Source organism: Hippoglossus stenolepis, chromosome 13, assembly GCF_022539355.2.
Source record: "Hippoglossus stenolepis isolate QCI-W04-F060 chromosome 13, HSTE1.2, whole genome shotgun sequence".
NCBI classification, from domain to species: Eukaryota; Metazoa; Chordata; class Actinopteri; order Pleuronectiformes; family Pleuronectidae; genus Hippoglossus; species Hippoglossus stenolepis.
The window spans coordinates 9,682,826-9,700,183 of NC_061495.1; the positions used below are offsets into that span (position 1 = coordinate 9,682,826).

General features: G+C 41.1%; 1 protein-coding gene across 1 annotated transcript in view; it reads left to right on the forward strand.

The window, feature by feature from the left end:
• The first annotated feature begins 4,751 nt into the window (after positions 1-4,751).
• Positions 4,752-17,358, forward strand: part of cps1 (carbamoyl-phosphate synthase 1, mitochondrial) — a 45,641-nt gene continuing 33,034 nt past the window's right edge. Inside the window, exons 1-18 of the mRNA XM_035173927.2 lie at positions 4,752-5,007; positions 6,292-6,401; positions 6,628-6,772; positions 8,135-8,224; positions 8,326-8,382; positions 8,474-8,566; positions 9,219-9,308; positions 10,093-10,221; positions 10,820-10,926; positions 11,119-11,260; positions 11,397-11,474; positions 12,885-12,983; positions 13,274-13,369; positions 13,779-13,968; positions 14,078-14,235; positions 14,384-14,512; positions 15,526-15,670; positions 17,107-17,317. Of these exons, the coding sequence (XP_035029818.2) occupies positions 4,882-5,007; positions 6,292-6,401; positions 6,628-6,772; positions 8,135-8,224; positions 8,326-8,382; positions 8,474-8,566; positions 9,219-9,308; positions 10,093-10,221; positions 10,820-10,926; positions 11,119-11,260; positions 11,397-11,474; positions 12,885-12,983; positions 13,274-13,369; positions 13,779-13,968; positions 14,078-14,235; positions 14,384-14,512; positions 15,526-15,670; positions 17,107-17,317 (2,195 nt within the window). The 5' untranslated portion in view covers positions 4,752-4,881. The remainder of the gene's footprint in view (positions 5,008-6,291; positions 6,402-6,627; positions 6,773-8,134; positions 8,225-8,325; positions 8,383-8,473; positions 8,567-9,218; positions 9,309-10,092; positions 10,222-10,819; positions 10,927-11,118; positions 11,261-11,396; positions 11,475-12,884; positions 12,984-13,273; positions 13,370-13,778; positions 13,969-14,077; positions 14,236-14,383; positions 14,513-15,525; positions 15,671-17,106; positions 17,318-17,358) is intronic.

Below are 17,358 nucleotides of genomic sequence, written 5' to 3' on the forward strand. Positions count from 1 at the left end.
CCTGTGTGCCTCCCCCCCCCCCTCTAGCTCTTCCTCTAAAGCCCTTCTCTGGACACACAGGGATTAGAAGGGGGCAGGCTAAACAAAGACACTCGCTGCCCCCCTTTTCTATTTTTCTTTTCACTGGAGACACTAACATCACTGGAGAGGAAGGGAATCTGATAGGGACGGCCTCTGTCTGTTTTTTTCTCCAGCTGATGACTTGATCTTCCTTTGACGCTGTGGAAGTCGTGAACTTGCGGCGGGAGTCACGGACAATCACCCTGTCATCGCCCCAAAACAGAAATGGTGACGATGGGCGAGGGCGTTCTTCGATGTTGACAGCAGACACTGTGACATGGGCGCAAAGTATGGTTCTAAAGATGGTGATAATAGCAGCTCCACATTTACTGAACCACCTGAGTGAACCCCTGTGATGACTATATATACTCTCACAGAGACAAATTCAATAATGCAAAAGTTGACTGAATGGAATGACAATAAATTACATTTGAAATCATTTAAAACATTTTAACTTAGAGTCTGTTTAATAACATGAAGTTATTTATTATTTACAAGTAGAAGTGGACAAGTAGTGGACTAGACAATAACAATCAGTCACAATAACCTACACTGTCACTTCTGCTGCAAGTGCAAAATGAATAGAATAGGAAAGAATAGAATAGAAAGCCTTTACTGTCATTGTACGGGGGGGGGGGGGTTCTGAAAAACCGTGCAAATTTATAAAAAAGTTTAAAATCGAACAAAGGACACAAACCAATAGAAGAGGGCCTTTTCGTTATGGCTCAAAATGGATATTGCACTTACATAGGATTTGAATATGTTTGTCAACACATCATAGTTATGAATTGGTAGAGTTTACGGTTCAATCCAGGCAAAGTGTAACAGAATAGAAAAAGTTAGGATAAGCAGCGATAAAACTGTTTTACTATAAAATACGACTTATGGTCAATACAATGAACTGAATCACATGGATCATTTCCTCCGTCCAAGCCTCTAAAATCATCTCTTCTCAGAGTCAAACCTTCACAGTCTTGCAAAGTGCAGGTTTTCCCCCAGAAAACACGAGGTCTGCTCCAACTCTCATTTATTTCAAATTAAGGCTTAAAATGCATTTGTTTCCATCTTTTCAATCTAACAACCTGCACTTTTCACTCATGTCTTACTATAGATTGTAACTGCCCGTGTAATTGTTTATGTCTTATGTAAACTGTGAACTACTCAGCTGCTGAAAGCTGCCGTACAAATAAACCTGCCTTGCCTTAGAATAATATATATGAACATCCATATCCTGTTTAATTTCAATATCTTCAAACTGTCAGACCAGTCCGAGCCGCCATCGTGGATCCTTGAATCTATTATTTCTGTCATCTTGGGTCCAGGGCTGCGCTCGGAAACCTGGCAAAGAGAGCGGCGAGGGAGAGCTGCCCCCCCCCCGCCTATTTACGTCCTCCCTTAAGCTTGGTCACCATCTGAAATGTACACTTGAAACTGCAAACAATGTGGGGTCCCTCCGCCGAGGACAGACACTGGAGCTCATTAGGCCGCAGGCTGAGCCAATCAGTGGAGGAATTTAGAAGGCAGCTCACCGCGGCCCTCCCAGTAATAAAGGGCCACGTCGTCTCGTGTTCTCCCAGTTCATCGCCCAACAATTTTCCACTGTGGGTGATTCTGTCATTATTGTCAGCAAAGAGCCGGGGCTGCGTTTTGAGGCCATATTTATATTTAAGTCAATAGAGTACAGGAAAACATTGTTATTGTTATTTTGATATTTTTTTTTTTTTACAATTCAAGTTTAATCAACTACTAATATATGCTTTATTTTAATATACAGTAGGTAGATTGTCTGAAATAGTGCATAAGGGGGTGTCTTTCCAATATTCATATAGCTTTGTTTGCTTAACATGCATCCAAGAGACAAAAGTGTGAGTATGTGCATTTCATTTCACCATAAATCTGCTTTACTTATACATTTTATAGAAAAACACTTCAGGTATGTAACTTTTGATTTGGGGGGTTTTGAGACGATAGGGACCGTGCTACAAGGAAAATATTGCGTTTATTGATTCTGCTTTATTTTATCGAAGGATATTTGTCTGGTGGTGAAGTTTTAACAAACTCATTTTCCCAGTAAAGGGTTTTATGGCTTTCAGTTTTCACTCTCTCTAAATATTAACATTTTGTGTGATATTTCACGCAGGCATTGAACAGGATTATAAATCCTCTGTGTGATGGCTGTTCTCACAGACATCCTCAGCTGGCATGATTGATGAGTGCACATGGAATTGAGGCATCAGGTAGAAGCATCAGTCTGGGCTGAGTTTCAACAGTTTCCAAAGCCCAAATTAAGAGGTGGTGATGGACACATATTTAATCAATCCACAGTTACCTAAGTTAAACCTAAATAAGTTGTAATAAGCAGAACAATGAGCGGCTAAGCACAGCGGCTTAATGATGATTATTACATATTCACTCTCACTTGGGATGCGTTCATGGCCTGTTTGTCATTTTAACCTCCAGAGTGTCTGACTGCATCCTCTCTCTGATAGACTCTGCTCTGGTGCAAATCTCATAGTCACTTGTATATGTCATGCTTAATTTTGAGGGGCATAGGCCAACTAAGGTATCGGTATCAGTACTTTCACTTGTAAAGAATCAATCAATCAATCATATTTTATTCATAGAGCCAATATTCACAAGTCACAATTTTCCTAATTGGGCTGAACAAGGTGCGACATCCTCCGTCCTTAACCCTCAGCAAGAGGACAAACTTCCAAAAAATGTAGAAACCATGGAGAGAGAGCCGCAAGTGAAGGATCCCTCTCCCAGGACGGACAGAAGTGCAAATGATGCCGTGTGTAACAGAGAATGTCAACAACATTTACACCATTCATGAGAAACAACATAATGGAGAGGTGTATCCATGTTTAAAGTATTGATCCAAAAGAGATGAAGGAGCAGTGATGACAATTGTAATAATAGAAGTATAATCAATATGTGAGATTTATTGTATATCTTAGGAATCTGGTTGTAATCGTAGTCCAGCAGCTGCCACCACGATCTATAATTATGATCCATGATTGAAGATCCACCATCATGATCCACGATCCAAGCAGAGAACTAATTATAATGAGACCTTGTACTTGAATGCATCACCTCCCACATGACATAAATACACATTTGCATCACTGAAGACTTGTGGTTGTCACATCACCTGTAAAGCTGTGACAGCTTCTACTTCATGCTGCCAGCTAAATGATACCAGGCTTCTCACATGTAAATATATCTCATATACTGTATATATATATATATATATATATAAAGAGTGAGAGCTGCAGTGTCTCCTCCACATCACATGTGCCACTACAACACTGTTAATAACTGGAATACCTCTTCAGTCTTTAGAGCAGGAAGTCTCCACTGGATGTCAGCAGAGCTCCACACGTCAAGAGAGGGAGTCCGTGTTAAATTTTGGACAAGAGGAACATGAGGTGTGGGCTGTGGGGGGCTGGAGTTCAGTCTAATAAATAAATAAAGATTTGAATCAATGAAAATTAGGACAAAAGACACAGATTGGTCAGGCTATAACATATTTATATTTCCCATTACATACATATTATATGCACGAGCATGAATGGGTTTAGATGGAGCTACTTCAGTGACACTCTACCTCTTCACGATTTGCACGTAACATTATAGCTTTTTTTCCACAGTTACACAGTCGATTGTTCCAGGCTGTGACTTCTAGAGTGTGGAGGCATTTCCAGATCTGCACAGGTCCCATTACTCACACCCACTTTGTCCAGACTGCTGAACCCAGCAGAGTGGCAGTCAGGCAGCCTTCTCAACACAGCGCCGGTCTTGCAGTGATCAGCAAATACACGGACCGCTCTAATCCCCTCCACCATGGAGCCTGCCCATGGTCAGCTTGACGAGGAAAGAAAAGGCTGTAAAAGAGTTTGCTGCACAGAAAGTAAAGCAGGTTTCTGTTAGCAGGTGCAAGTCAAAGTACAGTTTATTTTCAATGCTCTAAAATAAAGACTTTGGAATCAATAGTTCCTCTTTTACAGACTTTTTTCTTTTACAGCATCAAGTAGAAGAAAATGGAAAAAAAGGAATACAAATTGTTTAAATAAAGGTAATAAATAATGGTATTTTTCTTTATAAAGAGGCTGTATGATATTTGAAGGCTATTTAATGCGGCTTATTGCTTACAGGTCATGTCATGGCCAGCAGCTGGAGGTGGTATTGGGTCACCAAAACAATGGTAACACTAACCTAACTAACCCTCAATTAGCCCCCTCTCTCTCTCAAACACACTCGTCTCTCTATAGTTGTGAGGACACTAATTGACATAATGAATTCCCTAGCCCCTCATACTATCCCTAACGATCACAACCTAAACTTAATTCTAACCCTAACCCTAACACCAAATCCATTAAAAACTAACTGCCAGGCCTATAAATAACCTGCTACTATGAGAGTAATAACTCAATTTAGTTATAAGTTGACAGCTTCAACATTTTTGCTTCAGGACAAAATATTTCAAGCAGTAAAATATTTTCCATCGTCGACACCTGGAATCTCTTTCAACAGACGTGAATCTCAGTTTCATCAGTTCTCACATGTCAAAAAAGAAAGAAATGGGCGTGTTCCCGGGGACCAATCCGAACGCTGTGCGCGTGGTGCAATGAGAAAAGCAACGAGCGGGCAGCCAATCAGAAGTCACGAGTTAAAGCGCTGAGTGTGAATGTGTTGTGAGGACACGAGGGGGGGCACCAGCTCCTCATCCATTCATCAGTTTCAGCCCCAAACCCCCCCGCGGCCCTTCACTCAGCACCTTGTCCCTTAGCCGCCGCTCTGACCCGCAGCAGTGTTAATATGACCAGGATCCTTCGGGCCTACAGCGCAGTGAAACCCCTCAGACATGTGTGTGTGTTCGGCAGAAACCTGGGAAGCACGTCGCCCTGCCTGAGGCTCCAAGCTGCGAAACTTTATAGTGTCAAGGTAAGAGAAAGTGCGCGTGAGCGGAGACGTGTTGTTGTCGGTGGCAAAATGGCTGAATTTTAAGTTTTCCAAAACTTTCTGCCAGCTCAGCGCTAACGCCGCTGAACTCTGCTAATGCCTGTGAACTGTGCGCCGAACTCCATAGAGAAATATGTAAAGTCTAAGATATCTTGCTTATATACAAAAGTGCAAACACACAAAACCGTATTACCGCCATGTGCATATACAACAAAGGTTGCTTATTGATTCGGCTCACACCCAATAGAATAAGAAGTTATTGTTTTAGCATATTTTGAACTTTAGCTGTAGTTGACCATTTATGGATAAAGCGCTCTTGCATCAGAAACAGCATCGTGGCAGGGCAGCATGAGCCAGTTGAAAAAGATGGAACTGTGCTGAAACATGGTCACTCTGGTGGATTGATACCAAGCCGAATTAAAACACGACTATCTTTAATTAAAATACAAAAAAACCCAGGAAGCCATCTGCATTTGGTTAATGTGTAATTTAGTTAAACCGCAGTAAATCAGCAGTTTTTATAATGCAGTTTGGAAAGTTTCAAAGTACTGCTCAAATGATGAGAAGCACACAGATACAGAACCTGTGTGCATCATGTGTGGAAATACACCCTGATTGCAATATGCCTTTACAGAACACTTTTCCAGATAAGTCCACTAACTTTTAAGTTTAAAGTTTATAAAGTAAGTTTAAATGAGTGTCATGGTTGATGCTTAAGTGTTGGTTATAATTTTAAATAAATGTAAACAAACTGTTGAGTAAAATATGTAAAAATTTGACCCATATCACATCTTTCCATCAAGTTTGGTGTTAATCCGTCTGGTAGTTTTTGCGTAACCCTGCTAACAAACAGACAAAGTATTAATGCATCATATACACCAACAACACATCATGTGTTAGTAAGTGAACATTTTATTTTCCTATGATTTGAGGAGCTGACTCTGGTTTGACTATTGGTCCCTGGTAATGTGATGTTCAGCAGCTGGAGGTCATTGTGGGTCACCGCAACCTTTATATTCACATATTCCCTGCACGCACACACAACACACACACTAACACACACTGAACAGAAGAACAGATTTGTGTGTCTCAGCATTCACAGCACAATCCACAGTGACCTGCAGCTTCAGCATGAAGTCCCAGAGGCTCAGTGCTCTCGCTGCTCACCATTTTAAGTGTTGCCTCTGCTCTCTCCAGTGCATCACTCCTGGGTGAGATTTTTGCTCTAACATCTGCCTGCACTCTTTCTGTTTGACTCCCGTGCAGGCCCAGACAGCCCACCTGGTCTTGGAGGATGGAACCCGGATGAAAGGCTTCTCCTTTGGGCACCATGTGTCGTCCGCAGGGGAACTCGTCTTCAATACTGGCCTGGTGGGGTAAGGAGGAGACGTGCTGACATGAATCAAAATACAAAGTGCATTTGAACAAGTGTGGGTCAGATGCTATGAAAACAGAAAATAAAATGTAAATATAAAGACCCTCGTAACCTTTCACTGCCACAACGACTTTTTTTGAGCTCGACAACCTTGTGTGTACATTTATTTAGTTAAGTTTTTCACAAGGCCATATTTTTATATTTTTCCTGCCGTTCCACTGCTGTAGGTATCCCGAGGCCCTGACTGACCCCAGCTACAGAGGTCAGATCCTGACCCTGACGTACCCAATAGTCGGGAACTATGGCGTACCCAACACCCAGGAGCTGGACGAGCTGGGCCTGAGGAAGAATGCAGAGTCAGAACGCATCCAGGTTAGAAACACTGCTGTGGTCCCAAGGTTTCAGGGCCTGCATTTCATTTCATATAAATGTATAAAAATTATGCTGTTACACAAATGTGTTTTCGATTTAGTTCTGTCCTTGTCACTTCCCCGACTCGAGTTATCGACAAAGAATATTGGTCTTGGTGATTTTTTTGATGAATCGATCAACAGAAAGATGGACGTAGATTTTTAAGAATTAAGTCATTTAACAAGTCCACTTTTCAAAATGAACTATTTCCTACTTTTCCAAACTTTTATAATAGCAAACAAAATAGAGGAATTTTTGTTTTTTGACTGTTGATTTGGCAAAACATCCTACAATAATCTGCTATTTTCCATTTTTAATGGCAACAAATTGACCTATTAAAGTTAAAATCTTCACAATATTCATGAAATTAAACTCCATTTTGATTTTATATGATCAAAGTATTTTCACTCAGTTGTTGGTACTCTATAAAGTAGTTTTCATTGGTAGTGCCGGGGTCCTGAGTTGGATTCAGATTGCCTGCCCATGCGTAATGAGGGATTTACACGAACAATTTCTGCATGTGATTCAGTGCAGTTTTATCTCTTTGACATCATCCTCACTGTTCACTCTCTTTTCACTGTGCAAACCGATCACTGCACTTCACATTGAAAGCTTTCAACAGGTAAAACACGTGGTTTCTTTTATTGTGGAGCAGCTACAGGAAGTGCGGGGTGATGCATTTAGCTCATTCATCTAAAGTGCATCTACGAAACAAGACCTGGCCATTGTTGGATTGTTTTCTTCGGAGGATCATTTTTGTATTGGAGATGGGCTTTGGAGATGCCATATGTCTGTAGTTTGTTTCGAGGATCCTTCTCCACTCGGTAACTACAACTTATCCTCCATTACGGGGACTCTGATATTCCTTCACATCTGTCATACCTGACATCGGTTTTAAATTTCATTATTTCATTCCTGAATGTACTTCTTGAAACCCTGATAAAGTCGTCTGCTCTAGAAGTATTTGTTCATGCTACTACATTGTTCTTGCTGCTACCACAATAATAATGGGTGTCACAAAATCAATCAGGCCTGAACTAATTAAGATTGCTACATTAATTGATTAATGAAATTGGCAGATTAGCTGATGAATTCTTGTTTGTTGTCTTTTACATATAAAGATACAATTAAACACAAGCAGCAGAGTGTACTCTCTGAGTGTACTTCCTCATGCTCAGGATGTGCTGGCACCCTGAAACACATTTTTGTATTTTATGGCAGCTCTTGACACCAGCACAGACATTTGGAGCAGGTGCAGTTTAGTTGGAAGAGTTTTAGTTTTGACCTTTCATTTATTTCCCGGGCTAATATTTGTGCCTCCAGGTATCCGGTCTCCTGGTTCAAGACTACAGCCACGAGTACAGCCACTGGAACTCTGTCAAGTCCCTGGGTCAGTGGCTCCAAGATGAAAAGGTTAGGATTCAAATTACCACCTCCTCAGGGGTCATGTTAGAGCAGTGAAGAAGACTCTGCTTTTTGACAAGCTAACAATTTCTTACTTTCCCTCCCTGAAGGTTCCTGCACTGTTTGGGATCGACACCAGAATGTTGACCAAAGTTATCAGAGACAAGGTGCAGTAAATGCACAGTTCTGATCTGGTGCATCATTTAGTAAATGGACAGCCTGGATCGCTCACTGTTGTTAATGTGCTCGTGGTTTCAGGGCACGGTTCTGGGGAAGATTGAATTTGACGGACAGCCCGTTGAGATATCGGACCCCAACCAGAAGAACTTGGTGGCAGAGGTCTCAACCAAGGTAACAGCTGCTACCATTTATTTATGGTTATCGTCACACACCATGTTCATACCTGATATTAATATCTGTCCTGAGGGATCACAAGTGGACAACGTTAGGTTCAGGATTGAATGCACCCAAACGCGTCTAAAGCACATTCTGAGGTGGGACGCATGTGGCCTGGTCCGTCCTGGTTCACCTATGGAGGACCACATACTGCGGTCCTCTGACCTGCTACAGTTTTACAGGGAATCAAAAGTATTTCTACGCCACCACAATATAATCACCAATCATTACATAATGATACTTTATTTCAACACTCCAGACTCCTCTATACCTCGCTCGCTTGCTCACTCGTCCCGACACACAGTTGCACACACACCGACACACACACAGTGACATCGGACACCTCTTTAAAAAACATCATTTGGTCTTTGTGAACAAAAATGAGGGAGGTGTTTATTTTGCATCTAGAGGGGAAAGGGACATCCAATGACGAGTGACACATTCAGGACGTATTTTAATGTGTCGGGTCAATGTTCATACCAGGTCTGACCAGGGCCACAATTACATCCGTTCACACTGGACTCAAAACACATTTTCCTCTTTTTACAAATGATGTTGATGATCACTAACCTCCTGTTGTGTTTGCCCGCCCCCCCTCACCTGTCAGGAAACCAAAGTTTTTGGAAAAGGGAACCCAATCAAAGTAGTGGCCGTCGATTGTGGCATTAAACACAACATCATCCGCCTGCTGGTTAAGGTGAGAATGAAAAACCCTCTTGTTCATTGTGCGTCCTCATTTAATTACACACTCAGGAATGATGTGTCTGTGGCTGAGCCCCTAATGAACCTTCTCTGCACAAATATAGGAAAAGAAAATTGACACTTTGTTTTCTGCAACGTGACCTAGAAAATTTCAGACAGTAACATTAGGTCTAAATGACTCATTCTGTAGAAGTTATTTGTGTCACCCAGCTGTAACTGAAACTGGGTTTCTTGTTTCTTTGTTTGTGCTCCACTTAACGTTTAGATATTATTTATAATTGGTTCTAATAGTAGTGGAGGAAAAACAGCCTGCAGAATTTATTACAATGTATATTACAATAATCTGTTTATTGTCTGTTTATCATATAATTTATCTTCCTTTATTGGTTGTTGATTGGTTTGTTGGTCAGTGTGAAGAGTCTCATTTGTCATAGAATTGGTAAAATTAATAGTAATTATCATTAGGGAGGATATTGGACTTCCTGGTTCATAAAATGGAAATGATGACGCTGTTGCCTGTTTATTGTGTTTGAGGAGAGAGTTTACTGGAGGAGATGTCACATTAATTGTGTCATAAATCTACATATGAATATTGTCATTGTCTGAGGACCTTGGAGTCTATTAACCCCGACTTCATTATAAGTGCTGAATGTTTATTAACTAGAGACACAAATGTTAATGTAAAATGATTGCATTATTTCGAGGGACTCTGCCATGACCTTCGTTAAGTAGCATCGTTAGACTACAGAGTGGGTCAGTGTCTCTTTATTTGTGTGCAGAGGGGGGCAGAGGTCCATCTTGTGCCGTGGGACCAAGACTTGATGAGTCTAGACTACGATGGTCTGTTCATCTCCAACGGACCAGGAGACCCGTCTCTGGCCAAGACGCTCATCCAGAATGTCAGCAAGGTAGGGCATGGACAATTTTTAGATCTTGAGGGCATCAGTAGAATTAAAACTAAAGTCCTCAGTTCTGCAACTTGTGAAATTGGACCATAAAGAGAAGAAGTTCATGTCGAGACATTTATTTTTCTTCGAAGACTGCATCATAAGCCAAAATCAGTGATCTGTATTTTCACTTGAGGGCACGTCAGGTTATTATTATTATCATTTACATCAAGTAAAATTCAAATGTATTAATTTATGTTATTTCCTGTAGTCACAGCACCCCATAGTACCCCGACAGAGTATTCGGGCCAAATGAAAAAATAAAAAAATCGATAAAATAATTCATAATATGAAAATAAAGTCAGAATGTATTGAGGATAAAGTGTCATTATGTGAGTTCGTAATTTAACGAGAAAGAAAGTCATAATATTCCCAAAAATAGAGCAGATAAGCAGAACTTGTGTCTGCCTGAGTTCCAATCCTTCTGGATCCAAAACCTTGATTTGGGTGGTAATATATTCTTTTCCCTTTAAGTCGCCCTAATACTCTGTCATATGATAACTATTCTATCATGATCTAGACTAACATGAATAATAATTGTTTACATTTTGTCCTAAAGGTGCTGGAAAGTGATCGTCCCCAGCCGGTGTTTGGTATCTGCATGGGAAACCAAATCACTGCTCTGGCTGCAGGAGCTGCATCATATAAACTGCCTATGGGCAACAGGTAAACTTGTAAATAACTTTACATAATTAGGAATATAAACAACATGTAAACTCTTTTTAAGGAGCCTCGTAAACAGCTTAGTGTCTGTGGACTTAAACACTGTTGTAGTTAATTGTGATGCTCTAATTTTCAGTTATTTGGTATCATGTGTGCCATAAACCAATAATAAACAGTGTGGTTATTGTTCTCCAGAGGCCAGAACCAGCCAGTGCTGAATGTGATGACGGGCCAGGCCTTCATCACGGCGCAGAACCACGGCTACGGCATAGACAGCGAGTCCCTGCCCCCGGGGTGGAGCCCGCTGTTTGTTAACGCCAATGATGGCACCAATGAGGTTCATTTCTCTCACATGGAGTCTACAAATAATATTTCAGAAAGATTTGCCGGTTTTTGAGATGTTTCTCAAAGAAATGCAGAACTGTAATATACTGCTTGCTTTCTTTTCACTGTCAAATGTGCTTCTTTTCCAGGGCATCATGCACAACACTAAGCCTATTTTCACGGCTCAGTTCCACCCGGAGGCTAAAGGGGGTCCCACAGACACAGAGGTAATTAAAAACTCTGATAGCGGTGCATTAAGTACTTGAATACTACACTGAAGTTAAGTAAAGGCACATACTCGCAGGGCACAGCAAGGGAGAACTCAGTAAAAGTCTGAGTCTGTCTATCTGTCTCTTTACCTCCATCTCTCTCCATACCTAGATCTCATAAATCTCTCTCTCTCTCTCTCTCCCTCTATCTATCTCTATCTCTCTGTATCTCTATATATGAATTTATATATATTTATTTAAATTTACAAACTGGAGCCAGACTCAACAAAAACAACACAACCCACAATATGCAGGTCCTGTAGCCTTCATCCAGCTGCTGAGTAATGCTAGGCCTGCTGCAAAAACGTAGCCTCATTGTGTCCAAGCGACTGTGGCAACTTTCCTGCCGTTTGCATTTTTCAGAGAGATGTTTGAGGTCTCTCACCCCCGACGTTGTCCACAGTACCTCCGTGCTGACGCTTTGAAACAGCACACAGGGGAAGCGACCAAAGCCGCTACTGCCTGTATCTGTATAGATCACTCTATATTCTACATTTATATCTTTATCTCTATCTCGTTGTATCTAAACAATATATAAGGCTTTATCTCTTGACCTATGTCTATAATGTTATATCTATATTTATATAATCATGGATGCATCAGGGCTCAGGTGGAGGAGCACTCACTAACAGTGTCTGTCCGTGTCCTTGCACTAACCCGTTGATTGTTCTGTGCTCCAGTTTCTGTCTCTCCCCCACACACGGCAGACGAGGACTGCAGTTCAAGTTCTGGTCAAAGTATGTTGTAACCTCTGTCATGTGGAGGCAGAATAATAAGACCTGTCCTCCAAACCACAACATAAACCTGACAGCTCAGTTGGAGATTCTCTTTGCTTCCACCTGGGCTGGACTGCGGGAGACATCACCAACAATTTGCACAGGGGCCCGTGACAAATGTCTTACCGGCAGGGAGGTGCAATGTTTTTTTGAATGCATCGGTCTCAGACATGGAGAATACTATTGATTTTTCTGTGACTTTCTGAATAACATGACAAGAGGATAAGTTTACTTGTCTGTCAGTAAACAGTCAGTTACAGTTTGTTATAGAAACTTCAGACACAGTTACCACAGCTGACATCTGTACACAGCTGTAACTGAGGCCACAGATAAGTTTCCACGGATTGTAGACCTACATCCTGTTCAACCCCAGATACATGGACTCAAACAGTATTTACTCTATAACCTTTGAGTGGCTGAGGAAAAAAGTGCATTATATCATCCATTATCTGTACAGCTCATCCTTTGAGAGTCGCAGGGGGGGCTGGAGCCAATCCGAGCTTTGTGAAAACATTTCAGAAGCAAGAAAAGTGACTCTGTAAATGTACTTTGCAAATCCTTGTTGTATTGGCATTTCTCTCTCTGTCCACAGTTCCTCTTTGATACCTTCATATCCTTGATCAAGAAAGGAAAGGACGCCAACCTGGTGTCAGTCATGCCCAAGAAGCCCCACATACCCCCGAGAGCCAAGGTACAGCACGACGCTCAGGTTCAGCAGGTTCACCTCAAGCCTTCCCAACAGTTAATTGATTAAACATTGGCCTTAAAAAAAGAATGTACCAAATTGATCACTTTACAGGAAACTACCAGGATTGAGTTTGATAAGGAACCAAGTTTTAAGTATGAAAAATGCTGCTCGTTACTGTACTTTGTGACTAAGAGTTTTACATCAGGGTCACAATATGAGCCCTGAGAAAGATGATGAATGTCAGTTAGTTTAACCTGCACTTACTCACTTATGGTCTGTTTGTGTTAATGCAGGTGTCGAAGGTGCTGGTGCTGGGCTCTGGAGGTCTTTCCATCGGTCAGGCTGGAGAGTTTGACTACTCTGGATCTCAGGCCATTAAAGCCTTGAAGGTAAGAGGTAGTAACACAACATCCTGATGCAGTTTCAAGGTTGTCTGCACCAAAAACCGTACTCCATCAATCTCAAGTATGGTTGTGAAGTTGAAGAGGATATCAATGGGCATCAATATAATGTGCAGTGTGATGAGAAGAGAGCTAATGTCACATATCATGTCAAATAATTGATACTTCAAATTCATAATTTATCCTGTTGGTAATAAATGTCATTTTCCTGCTGTGACATTTTAAATGTCTGCAGTGAACAAGTCTGTGTTGTAAAACTCAGAAAAATCAATGCCAGTTCATAAAAAACACAGTAACACGTGAAATATAGAACATGGATGTTGTCAAAGTAACACAACTAATCATCACACTCACACTTTTTAAAGTAGTAATATTTGACTGCGTGTGCATGTTGTAGGAGGAGCATGTGAAGACGGTGCTCATGAACCCAAACATAGCCTCAGTTCAGACCAACGAGGTGGGAACCAAACAGGCCGACTCGGTCTACTTCCTGCCCGTCACGCCACAATTTGTAACTGAAGTAATCAAGACCGAGCGTCCGGACGGCATCCTGCTCTCTATGGGTGGACAGACTGCGCTGAACTGCGGTAAGACGAGCACTTGTTTGGTTGCATTATGTGGAATCACTGTTTTAAATTTTTTTTCGTAGCTTGGGTTTTAACCATATATCTCTATTTGTGTTTGTGTGGCGTTCAGGAGTAGAGTTGTTCCAGCTTGGTGTCCTGGAGAAGTACGGGGTGAAGGTCCTGGGAACCCCGGTGGAGTCCATCATGGCCACAGAGGACAGACAGCTTTTTGCTGACAAACTGATGGAAATCAATGAGAAGATCGCGCCCAGTTTCGCTGTGGAGTCGGTAAGGACCCAAAAAAACATAATCACTTCCTGTCCAGTCACTTCCCAAGTCTGTGTAGTATTGTATAGAGAGATCTTTATTCTCCATGTCCTGTAATGGTTTATGAAAGCTTTATTTTGGAGGAGTAATATTTGTGTGCATCTTCCAGGTGACTGATGCGTTGAAAGCAGCAGAGCGGATTGGATACCCAGTGATGTTACGATCGGCCTATGCCCTGGGAGGTCTGGGCTCTGGTCTCTGTGCCAACAAAGAGATCCTCGAGGAAACCGCAAACAAGGTCAGAAAAAATACTGCTCAGCAGGCTGGCTGACATTTGGCTACAATTATAATAGTTTTTCTCTGTATTTATTTTTCCTGACATCTAATCAATCATTCCTATCAAACCAGCAAATGAAGCATTTTCCTCAGACTTTTACTTTGTACCTTCACCTGTTTGCAGCACAAACCTGCACAAAGATAAAAGCTTTGAAATTGTTTAGATGTGTGTCTTTGGTCCTCTTCCACGAAAGGAATAGTTCTCTGTTGCTAAGCAACATTCCTTTGTGCTCGTCCAGTATCCAGCTTCATGTGGCAGCTCAGTTGTTTCTAATGTGTGATCCCATAACTGCAAAATGAACTGTCTGTGCTAGACTGTATTAGATGGACACGCATTGCTTTTATGCAATGCACTGTCTTCTGCAGTTTTTGGTATTTAAATAAAAAATACATAATAATTCATTATTTTTATTATCATTTGGAGGTATCAGTGGTAAATCTTTGTTTACCAGATATTGTTGGTGGCTGTTAGGCTGGTTTGTATCAAATTACCGGGCTGAGAACTAGTTCTTAACGTCTTTGTTTAAAAACCTTTTCTTCAACTCCATGTCCTTGTTATAAAAAATGTTTTTATGTTAATTACTATCATAGCATGTTCTGCAGGTTCTCAGAATTTAAGACCTTAAAGTGTTAATATGTTCCATCATTCTTTAAAATGAAAATATATATATTTTTTGAAGAAATGTTTTGGCAGCATGTATAGTTTGTAATGTCTCCACGTGTTGCAGTTCTTTCTCAATGACACAGATTTAAGCACGCTGTAATAAAACTACAAACAACACCTTTAACAACCACAGTTAATGTAATTTTTTATATTCTATAAATCAAATTTTTCATATATGTCATACTTAACATATAGTGGGTCTGAATTTAATTCATTATGTTCTTAAAAAGTTTTAAATTCAACACGTTGCAACCTGCTGATAAGCTGACAAAGCATCTTAATTGATGATGTTCTGTGCGTATCAATCACAGGCTCTGATCATGAGCAGTCAGATCCTGGTGGAGAAGTCTCTGATGGGCTGGAAGGAGGTGGAGTATGAGGTGGTGCGAGACGTGGCTGATAACTGCGTCACCGTGTGCAACATGGAGAACTTCGACCCACTGGGCATTCACACAGGTACCAAACACAAACATTCAGTACACACTGAATAATAACATCCTCTTCAAAACTATTACAGGCTCTGTTCTGTGATGTTTTTCGAGTTGTCCATCGGTCCTTAAGTACCTATCTGTCTGTCCCAGTCTTTTGAAAACAATACTTCAAAAGCCTCGAGGGAATCTCTTCAAATGTGGTGCAAATGTTCCCTGTTGGCTCACGGATTAGCTGATTAGATTTGGGTGGTCAAATGTCCCAGTGGCCTCACAAAACATGTTTTGGCCTTTTGAATGTGATGTGATGGTGATCTCATGCGAGTGTGGAAAAAAGAATGATGTTGACTGAAACTGCAGAAGTGTGTGGAGGCCACAGTGCAGTAATTCCACTATGATCTGGTGTGTTTGATTTACTTCTGTTTGCTGCTTGTATTCTTGTTGTTCTCAGCTGAGCGAGTTACTCATGTTGACCGAGCTCGCTGCCTCACCTGGTGAGAGGATGTAGGACAGCGGTCGGCATCATTTTTTTGTTTTTGTTTCTACAGATCAGTAGAAAGCGCTGAAAATCAATAGTTGAATGGCAAATTTAAGCCTTTGGGTTTAGCTCAGTTCTCATAGCCAACATCCAGCGCTCGTACTGACTGAGACACTTGAAGTGTACGAAAGATTAAAGGTGGTTTGTGTTCTTCTTGTGTACTTTACAAAGTCCAGAGGATAAACACAAAAGTATTGTTTTATCTAAAATGCAATATGTTTCTGGCCCCAGAGCTTCCTTCACCTTATAAATATTTACCTCTGCCAAGAATTTTATATTTTCATCTGCGTTTTTGGCAGTATGACACAAAAACTACTCAACTGATTTCCATGAAATTTTGTGGAGGGAAAGGGGATGACCCAAAGAAGAACACATTTTGGGACCGATAGAGGAATTTCGCTTTCTTTTACATTGCGAGAGAGGGATTTTTTCCACATTCTCCTTGATTTCTTAGAGAATAATTAATGAATATAATTAGCCATGTTTAGGGGACTAATATTTATGAGTGTTTGTGATTTGGTGCAGAACCAAATAGAAATCTGGATCTAGTGAATCTAAATGTGGTTTCATAAGGGACCTTAGCAGAGGTATGCACATTTTTGTTTTGTTATACAAATGTTTACTGCTGATTTTAAGGACTTTAGTATTTATACAGAAATTCAATGACATCAGAAAGACTTCAGATGACTCAGGCCCAAATGTTTTGTTTTGTTGATGTCCAGTAAATTATTCGAAGGAAGGAAAGGAAATAGACATTTTAGATTGGAGATGAATAGTGAAATTCTTTAAATGGGATTTTGGTACCTCTCAGTTTAAAATCCAAATGAGAAGCAAACTTTTGTTGCACTTTCTCATCCACCAAAAAACTGTTAATATATAATAAGTCACATCTCGCTCTAGCCCCTCTTCTTCTTCTTCTTCTTCAGGTGACTCTATAGTAGTAGCACCGAGCCAGACGCTGTCCAACGAGGAGTACCACATGCTCCGTGAGACGGCCATCAAGGTGGTCCGTCACCTTGGCATTGTAGGTGAATGCAACATCCAGTACGCTCTCCACCCTTTGTCCCTGGAGTACTGCATTATTGAGGTGAACGCCCGGCTCTCCAGAAGCTCGGCTCTGGCATCCAAAGCCACTGGGTGAGACAATTAGTCCATGTGAACACAACTCACATACTACG